The following is a 9632-nucleotide window of genomic DNA, read 5'->3' on the forward strand; positions in this document are numbered from 1 at the left end:
ATTAACCCCCACATTATGGCATAATTCTCTGACCTGATATTTTATTATGCTCAAGTTCACCATATTTGCAAATCAGAAAAAGAAAACCAAGTTTACCAGGTAGACAGTTTACCATGACATTTACAGTTGTTTAAATTCCTGTAAAGAATGTGATTAATAAGTCATAACATGTTTTTACATTAACTCAAAATAAGTTAATAAATTTGCATCTTTAAAAAAAGGTTACACAAGATTCAAACCATTTAAGTCAGTTTAATAACTTAAGTTGACATGACTTAAACAAGTACAGTTCAACTTGGCTGTATAAGGCATCAGTTTTTTACAGTGATGTTGAGCATTAGCGCAAAAAAGCTAAACAAGTAACTTTAAGAACATCTGTCCCAATAATTTACATTTCATTGGTTTTGTCAATAGTAAATACATTGACAATAGGAAAAGTACTTCCAAGGTTAAAGTTAAAGTACAACATGGCTGTTTTGCACATACGCATTGGAAATTATAAGTGGAATCATAAATAAAAGTACTGATGTTGGTCTACTCTGTGAACTTGAGAGAGTAATCTATAGATTCTAGAACAGAATTTGTCCTTTATGACCAGTATGTCAAGATTATAAACATTAACCTTCAGTGTTCGCTAAACATCTGAAGAGCAATATGAAGCTGCATTTCACTATATAAAAAGCCTCAGCATTACCAGACACCCAAATGTTACTTTCCCCCTACCAAATTTCATGTAAAACCCTAGATAATCTTAAAAAAAAAAATGAAATCCAGTTAGTTATTAAATGACAAAGGAAAAATGTAATGAAAAAAAAAATGCTTTATTGGAGTTGAAATTTCAGTAAATACATTGGAATCATTTCACACAAAGGCAAAACACAGGTCACTGATGGATTTTTTATAAATAAAAGTCATAAATCACCAGTCCAATGACCTCAGTTCATCTAATAGGGATGAAACTAGACCTTTAATTTCAGAGGAGTCCTCCACCCGCTCATCCTTTTGTCTTTTCTCACCGTCCCGCTCTAATTGCGGAGTCTTGTCCCGTTTTCTCATGCTGGGCCTTTTCTGTTCTTCATAATTGAGAGAACTGGATCCATCTGCAGCTTGTTTCAGACTTAGTTTAGAGAAGAGAACTGGCTCTAATAATTTGGCTCCTTTAGAGCTTTTAAAGACCATCTCAGCCTGTCTGAAAACAACTTCACCCTTATCCTCAGCACTCTCAGAGAGCTTATCTGGTGTAGGGTTGACCAGTGATTTGTCATTAGAAAGAAAGTCAAATTCAGATTCAAGATTCAATTGAGGCTGCAATAAGTGACGTACTTCAGTCACAACAGGTTTTCCCTGAATCTTATGCAAGCGGGCAACGTCTTTAAGATGCCACATGCCCAATCGGTCCTCTGCAACATCATGCAAATCCACAGCTTCTACTTTAGCTTTTCCTTCATCCACAGCAACTGTCGGACTCGTCTCAGCAGTGCTTTCATCTGGTTTCAGCTTTCTAAAGGGTTCGTCACTTTGAAGGGTTACATCAACAGCATGGTTTTCTGGATAACCAATTCCCACTTGCACCACTGGTGGCAACTCAAGCTCCATGATGTCTGGTAGCCACATTGATAAATCCCCTCCCTGTCCCTGGCTGATTATAACCAAACCCCCAAAGCTAGGCTGAACAGGCCAGGGGGAGACATTGCCAATGTTTTGCATTGAGCTCCCGGAGAAAGAGGCACCTGCCATGATCAATCTTTTATCAGACAAGTTTCTGACTGTAGGGCTGGACTTTGTAGCACTGTTGTCTGACAGTGATGTAGATGACTGATCCTTAATCATCAGGGGGCCGGTGCTTACTACTGCATTCAGGTCTAGAGAATCTGTAACAGAGACAGTGGAGGTTCATTTCAAAGCAAAACATACAGGGCTCAGCAAGTTTTTTTTTTTTGTTTTTTTTAAGTTGGTCCAGCAGCTCTAATTCTTGATGAATGAGTGGTTTAATTTTTTGCATTTGCTAGAAATATTGGGAACACTTTAAAATAAGATTCTTTGGTCACATGAACCAGTTCTCTTTTAAATGTATTCTCTTTACTTAAATGTAGTATCAACTATAGGAGTTGTATCTTCACATTGATGCACTGTGAGCAGAATTGTATTTTATAAACCAAAGATTAAATGTAAATAAAACACTAATTGATAGCTCATTTTAGCTAATGCATTAAATAACCAACAAAATGAGACCTTAGCATCAAAGAAATATTGAAGTTCTTCCCTTCACAATGCACTTTCGTTTTACTAAGAGATCAATGAAATGTAACATTTAACCAAAATGGCTAGCGATAGTATGGTTAACTTGGCTGAAGCAGGCTATCCTTAATCTTGAGCCTGCCCTGGACATGGGTACTTTGTTCATTTGAGTTCCAGCTCATATACTAACCAGGAAGTTCTGCATGCTCCAAGCTTCTGCACCTTTTCCCACAACAATCACATACGGAGGTTTGGCCACCCAGGTCAACCCATCTGAAACAACAAAAGATGATTTTTTTTTAAGTTCCAAAAGCCTATTAGGACAAAGGACAAAAGACCAAATAAGAGCAAGATCGGATTCAAACTTACCTTGATTTGAGCTTGTTGTAATTGCAGAATTTAGTGACTGAGGTCAGACCCACATCAGAAAGATAGACTCTGCAGTGAAGATAAATCTAAAGCAAACAGGAGAGCATTACAGATCAAGCTATATGGTCGGTTTGTAGGATTGTAATAATCCTAACTGGGAATGAACACTCACCTCAGAAGACTTTAAACTGGACGTACGAACAACCAAATTGACCACATCACTACGTCGCAACACAAACTTCACCAAAGACTCTTTGGAGGCCACACAGCTGGTAAATATAAAAAAAGAAGGCTAAATTATTTCAGGGAGTAAGTGTAGAGAAAACAGCATTTGATGAGTTGATCTACCCTTTGTTAATGATTAGGGCGATTTCGGGTTTCTCAGCAGGGTTTGGAGAGGAGGACGCATGGCAGGACTGGACGTAAAGCTGTTGACCAGGGGCAGGCGAGGCAGACACCTGTAGATGCAACTGCTCTCCTTTGTGGAACACGTTAGTATCTGCTGGATCACTCCAAGATGCTAAAGCAAAACAAATATTAGACAGTGAGACACCAACTACACCTAATAGGATTAAGAGCATTTTAATAACATACAGTTCATGATCCTTAATGAAAAAACGTTTCTTCTCTCCAGTAGACCCATATCATATGGCATTGGGAAACCAGATGCAAACCCATCAAAAGTGTGAGGCTGAGGGATTCCATTCAAGAAAAGTCCATCTTCAGCAATGCCAGGAAAGTCAGAAACATGCCAGACATCATTTACCATTCCCGGGGAGTACGCTGAAATGCGGCCATTAAAATCATTCCCGTTAGATGTAACTGGCAGTGCTAGACACGCTATAGCGCAACAGAAGACGACAAAAACCGCCGCCATCCCAATCCTTTAGTTTTGATCTGAGAGAGAACCAGTACAGAGTAAATTACACAGCCACTTTCCTTGTCTTCTTTGTCCTGCCTTCCTTTAAATTGAAGCTGAGAGTAGGTTTACAATGTGCAGGTTAATGCATTAATGAGAGTCAGCTTATCAAGTCCAGGTGTTCAGGTTTACCTCATCAACGCTGACTACTGATTGGGCTTTTTTATTTTTCTTTCAGATTCATTAAATCTTTTGTTTATTTGATTTTTTAATAAACTAGACATGATTTTCAGAAGTAAATACCAATTTTGTCATTCATAAATTAAAAGTAAACCTTATTTTCATTGTTTTAAAAAAAGTTAATAGATCCGCAAACCCACCAAGATTATTACATAGGCCTATTTTATATATGGCAAAATCTGATCCACATTGGCTAAATTAACAGCAAATTTTCAAACTTTGTTTCGTAAAAAGTGTATTTGAAAGAATGAATTTATTTTTTTTGGAAAAAGAAAAAAAAGAATGTCAACAATCTAATGACATAACAGTGCTTGCCTTGGAGACGGTATAAACTCCATGTAGGTTACAGCGACACCTGCAGGGTGGCCAGGATCAGGTGAGCGCGCGGAGAGGGAGTGGCCATGCACGCACACGCAGGTGAACGGGAAGAAGGAACACAGCCTGAGAGACACGGTAAGAGGAGAAGATCCTTGAACATGTTAAACCTTTAATTATGACTTCGTCTGAAAGAAGGACTTCAGGATGGTGAATTCGGGTGAGTTGGGCATCATTTACATAAGTAAAGTGTTCATTTCATTTCATGGGGTGGGAGTATGAACAGGCTCGCGAACGTGGTCTGGGTGTGGTCATGTTTATCTTGATAATAGATCAACACAGCGCTCTCTCGCTGGCTGAATGTTACGAGTTTAGTAATGGCCGGCATTTATACTAATGTTGCCTACATTAATGTTTATTTCGGACCTGATGTCTTTTTTGTAGATTGTTTAGATTTATGGTGTGGAAGATTTGATATCCGCTATTAATGTGTTAAATGCAGCCTTTGTGATGGGATGTTTTTTTTATTTTTTTATGAAAGTTTTGTTATTATAAATGCACTTCACAGAAAATGAAAATTCCGTCTTCATTTACACACCATTAGCTACGTCCTTCCAAACTAGTAGGAAACTTGTCCTATAGGACTTCTGTGGAGCACAATAAAATAATAGCCTATATTTTCCATGCACTAACAGTTAATATTGAAAATGTGGAGCAAAAACACCGTAGACGTAGTCCGTTCATGTCCACACGTCAAGTCTTCTGAAGCCTGAAAAACAGACATTTACGCTGTCATGATGACGATCAAACCATTACAGTGAGGATTTAATAGTATTATTCTCCTAAATTATCTCTTAAAAATCTAAATGATATGGTTGAAAGTGTACAATACAGCTGTAAATTGTGATAAATATAAGTGTATGGGAATTCAGGTGTGGGAATCTCCATTACATCTGACCGTTATTTCATCACCTCCCGTTGCTTTTTAGTGAAGTCATGGCACATGAAAAGTGTAGTCTCAAGGTCATCTGGATTTCATGGTGCACAAAGTTCCTTGACATTTAATTTAAATGATGATTTGTTGTCTGGTCCTTTATCATCAATGTCCTGCTGTTTCTGTGTTTATGGTTCCTTGATATTGTGTGTGTTTGCTGTAGGTATTTGTTGTGGCAGTCTGAAGGATGACAAGATCCTGATGAAGATGGGTTTGGGACTGGTGCTGGTTGGTCATGTGAACTTCTTGTTGGCGGCACTGGTACATGGAGCTGTGCTTCGACACATAAAGGTGTTCACTTGGAACCGGAAACTCGTCTACCCCATCTCCAATGTCATTGCTCTTGTGGCAGGACTCATGGTATGTCCGTCCTCAAAACTGTAACATATTGCTTGCTTATTATCTCCACATTTCTGTTATGGACATTAGAGTTTGTTTGTGATCATTATCCAGTTGCCAGTGATGAGGCATAGCCAGATGAGGCATAGCCAGGTGTGTTAGTTGAAACTTTAAACTAACCCCTTGCACTGAATGAATCCACACTGTAATTCATACATCTGACCATGTTATAACCTGCAGGCAATCATTGGTGGAATTTCAGCTATTGTTCTCTCAAAGAACAAGAAAAACCAGCTGCTGGTGAGTACACATACCCACACTCAATACTGTCCTTTTTGTTATGATCACATTTGTTATTTATGTGTTTTTGCTACATGAGGTTTATTTGCTGCCACTTCAAAACATTCACTTTATTTTGTTCTATAGAAAGACTCGTTTTAGAGTATTCATGTATTTATTTCGGAACACATTCTATCTTTGTTGCAGAGTTGGTTTCTATTAGTTATGAGTGTCCTGGCTATTCTTTTGGGTGCCGCCTCTGCAGTGGGAATCAGTGTTGCTACAGTGAGGGTCATATATCTGGATGGGGAGAATCTGTTTGCCCACTGCAACCGGTCTGCCATCATAAATTTGTACAGCATCACAAATGAATGCCCCTTTGACCCCACACGCATCTATGTAAGTCAATTTATCGGCAGTCTGATGAGTCCTTGTGTAATTAAATGCAAAAGACTGATATGATTCTCATAAATGCCAAATTTTTTAAAGAGTTCTTTCTCTGTTTTAGTGTGCAACAGTTTTGGTGACTTAAATGCATCTCAAGCCACTAAAGCAAAGTAAATCTATTATAAAACTCATGTACGATCAGATTTTATCCTGAATTTATTCCATGTTAAAAGTGAGGAATAAAGCCATAAAGGTAAAAAACAAATGTGCAAATGTTCTAATGTGTACGCCAACTTAAGTGCATGTGTACAAACCTTTTGCACTCATATACCAGTATTAAAATATTACAACAGTGTTAATTAAAATAATGAAAATAACTTGTTTATTAAAATATATGTGAAGCATGTTAGTATTTACACCAAAAAAAAGGTTTTAAGTCAGTTTACATTACCAAACATTCCTTTTACCATTGATCCAGTGAGATTTTTGTATGCACAAGGAGTCTGACAACAGCCGGTGCTCCACACGGAGATCTGGGGCCTCGTGTACAAAAAGACTTGCGGTGAATTCCTACTAAAACATTGCGTACGGACAAAGCTGTAAATGTGCGTACGCACAAAAAAAGCAGATGTATGAATCTCTGCGTACGAAGGATCCCACGCATATTCTCTTTGTACATCCCAATTAACGTAAAATTGAGCGCACATGCACGAGCACAACGCCCCACCCAGTCTCCTCCCCCAATTAAATTAATTTAAATATGGTAATTTGTCCATTTTGGCAAAAGAAACCTACAAGAAGCGAAATTTCACTGAAAATGTCTTCTATGTGAATATATAGTAAAGTGTAATTTATTCCTCTGATCAAAACTGAATTTTCAGCATCATTACTCCAGTCTTCAGTGTCACATGATCCTTCAGAAATCACTCTAATATGATGATTTGATGATCAAGAAACAGTTATGATTATTATCAGTGTTAAAAACAGCTGTGCTTCTGCTTCATATTTTCGTGGAAACCATGATATAGTATTTTCAGGATTCTTTAATGAATAACTTAAATCAAACAGATGTCGAAATCTTATCATTTGTAACATTATAAATGCATTTAGTGTCCCTTTTACTTGTCACTTCAATGTGTCCTTGCTGAATAAAAATATTACTTTCTTTTTTATCTTTACTGACCGAATTAATAAAGTTTATTTTTTATTCCTAGTTAAGCCAACGCTGCCATTGCTAGACGGGTAGTATCAATTTGGACATGCTTTATATATGTTCTTACTTAATTGCATAATATAATATTTTTTAAAAACTCGTGTGACAATAATATGTCAAATAATTGATCAATTACAAATTATAAGCAATATCTGACAGCTGGTGGTGCGATAGAACAATTCGCGGTGTAATGTTTGCCACTTCACTTTATTGCCTCTATGAGTCGCCAACGGACAAAAATCACGACAAATGTACGTACGCCAGACATGAAGTTTGTACTGTTAGTACATCTGGCCGTGAACGTGAAAGCTGACGTACGCCGTGTTTTTGTGCGTACGCAGTGTTGATACATGAGGCCCCAGATCTTACAGTCATCAAGTCTGTCTGTGATTACATGAAGAAACAGAAAAAACTGAGACAGTCTAAATCTAGAAGTACTGTGGCATCGTCTCCAAGACGCTTGAAGAAACTTGCATCCGCTTCACGTCAGGGTCCTCATCACCCTGTCGGAGGTTTATTCTGAGATAACAACCGGCTGGATGTACATTATCCCTAACATATGCTCACAACTAGGATGCTTCTATGCACAACTTTATAAATAAGGCGTCAGGTTTCGGCATGGAATTTTTAAATTGAAAAAATTATTTATTCTCAGCTCTACATATTTGGCTAAAATTGCTTATTTATTATTATTTAAAGAAAATCAAGTAATCACAAATGCATGGAAATGTCATGCAAAAGTCATGGAAATTCATTGGTAAAACGGTGTTGGAACCCCATGGGACATAATGCGAAATTAGCAAGTGAAAGGAAATACAAAAAAAAAGAAAGAAATGAAGACAATATATATTTACAATATTTAAAACAATATTTAAGATATATTTCTCTCTCCAGGGTACTACATTAATCCTATGGTTTCCATTGATTCTGATGTCAGCGGTGGAGGTTGTGTTCTCCTGCCGCTGTTTCTTGGCCTGCACGTCGTTCCTCCGGATGCGCTGCCCGTGGAGAAGAACCGTCACTAAAAGGGTAAATAGATCTACATGCGCTTTTCTGAAGGAAAAACTTATAATACTTGCAAAGCTGCATAAAAGTAGTGTTAAAGGTTGACTTGCATTTGAATTGAATGCAATCAAGACGAATCAGAATTTGATATGAAATCATTTTGGGTTACAGATTGTTTTAAGAGCGATTTTGCATGCTAGCTCCACATTAAACTTGATAAACCTTTGTGTTTGAATGCAATGTAAATGTTGGGGTTTAGGTGCGTGTCCAGCTGCCAGAAGAAACCTCAATGCCACCAGGAGATGATCCAAATGAGGAGGAGCCAGCAGAACAACATGACCTACTTGCTGTGGAGACAAGTGAACTGTAATTCAAAAGTAAACATTACATGAACAATACATGCTTTTCAAAACCGCTGCATGACAGTGGACCAAGAAATACCAAGTGCCAATGCACATAAAACATAAAAGTGTACTGCTCACTGAAGAGGCTAGCAGGTGAAGAGAGGCGGTGCTTCGACATCTAATGAAGCACTAATGATGAGTGTTATTCTTCAGTCTTAAACGGTCAGACTGTGTGACCAAGTACTATATAAAGTGCATGTTTTATATATTAACCTCATGAACATGTTTGATGTGCGTGTTTAATGTTACATTTTCTGCACTGATGGGTTTCCTTGTTACATTTATATTAAAAATACTTTTCTATTCGAAACTGAATTGCTTGGACACAGTCTCTATAATTTTTGCTAAATATTTATAAAACTCTTTATTATTATAAAACTACTATACATTTACATTGAAGAAAAAAAAAAGAATTTTTTTTTAAGGCTGTGTGGCTCTGTTTCATAGGAATATAATTGGCCATGCTTGGGAAGTGATGTTCCTTGGTTTAATTTTTGGCCTGGGCTGTGTTTCCTAAAAGCATCATAAGCCTAAGTTGATAATAGAACAATTACCATCGATGATCTCTACGATAAACATCCGATGCTTTTGGGAAACGCAGCCCTGGTAAGAATTGTTGGTCTATGACCTTTTGATAACCTCTTAACCCCAATGTTGTGAGGGTGAGAATGAAACTAAAAGAAATGTCACTTTAAGCCTGTTAAATAAAACAAGCTGCGGTCAGTGAATCTGTAAAAGAGCTGTCTAAATAGATGAAACGAGACAGAATGAGGCCAATTTATCTCTTGGACTGTTTTACTGGTTCAGTAGTTCATGATGCAGTTATTTATAAAAATAAAAAGACAAAATAAAAAAAATAAAATGAAAAGTAAAATAGCAGAATGCACAGAAAGCAGAAATACTAAAAGGTGAAAAGCTCAAAGGGTGAACACAAAGCAGGACATTCTCTCATGCATTGAGACCAATCCACAAATCCCGGTTTAAAGGTAT

The 9632-nt window shown here is 37.4% G+C and overlaps 2 protein-coding genes across 3 annotated transcripts; one reads left to right on the forward strand and one right to left on the reverse strand.

Annotated features, from left to right (window-relative positions):
* Positions 1-908: 908 nt before the first annotated feature.
* Positions 909-3484, reverse strand: zpcx (zona pellucida protein C). Its single transcript, XM_056264382.1, has 6 exons — positions 3202-3484; positions 2956-3127; positions 2780-2876; positions 2608-2693; positions 2429-2511; positions 909-1871 (listed from the first exon to the last, which is right to left on the reverse strand). Exons 1-6 carry the CDS (start codon positions 3482-3484, stop codon positions 919-921), a joined length of 1674 nt encoding a protein of 557 aa, XP_056120357.1. The 3' UTR covers positions 909-918.
* Positions 3485-3979: 495 nt separating this feature from the next.
* Positions 3980-8957, forward strand: tmem54a (transmembrane protein 54a). 2 transcript variants are annotated; one of them, XM_056264383.1, is made up of 6 exons: positions 3980-4159; positions 5179-5375; positions 5595-5654; positions 5841-6032; positions 8128-8262; positions 8498-8957. In XM_056264383.1, the coding sequence occupies exons 1-6, from the start codon at positions 4108-4110 to the stop codon at positions 8606-8608; spliced, it is 747 nt and encodes a 248-aa protein (XP_056120358.1). In that variant the 5' UTR covers positions 3980-4107; the 3' UTR covers positions 8609-8957. The 2 variants fall into 2 exon arrangements, with proteins under 2 accessions (XP_056120358.1, XP_056120359.1); XM_056264384.1 differs by having other exon boundaries at positions 3997-4241.
* The last annotated feature ends 675 nt before the right edge of the window (positions 8958-9632 follow it).

The sequence above is a fragment of the Rhinichthys klamathensis genome, unplaced genomic scaffold, assembly GCF_029890125.1.
Source record: "Rhinichthys klamathensis goyatoka isolate OS25496 unplaced genomic scaffold, OSU_Roscu_1.1 h1tg000220l_1, whole genome shotgun sequence".
Taxonomy (NCBI): domain Eukaryota; kingdom Metazoa; phylum Chordata; class Actinopteri; order Cypriniformes; family Leuciscidae; genus Rhinichthys; species Rhinichthys klamathensis.

What these genes read in the sequence shown, in the direction of transcription:
- tmem54a (XM_056264383.1), top strand. Translation starts at nt 4,108, where the DNA reads ATGCACGCACACGCAGGTGAACGGGAAGAAGGAACACAGCCTGAGAGA. An exon ending in CTCTTGTGGCAGGACTCATG is followed by an intron (nt 5,376 to 5,594) that starts GTATGTCCGTCC and finishes TATAACCTGCAG; the next exon opens with GCAATCATTGGTGGAATTTC. An exon ending in ACAAGAAAAACCAGCTGCTG is followed by an intron (nt 5,655 to 5,840) that starts GTGAGTACACAT and finishes TCTTTGTTGCAG; the next exon opens with AGTTGGTTTCTATTAGTTAT.
- zpcx (XM_056264382.1), bottom strand. Translation starts at nt 3,484, where the DNA reads ATGGCGGCGGTTTTTGTCGTCTTCTGTTGCGCTATAGCGTGTCTAGCA. An exon ending in TTCATTAAGGATCATGAACT is followed by an intron (nt 3,128 to 3,201) that starts GTATGTTATTAA and finishes GTTTTGCTTTAG; the next exon opens with CATCTTGGAGTGATCCAGCA. An exon ending in GCCCTAATCATTAACAAAGG is followed by an intron (nt 2,877 to 2,955) that starts GTAGATCAACTC and finishes TATATTTACCAG; the next exon opens with CTGTGTGGCCTCCAAAGAGT.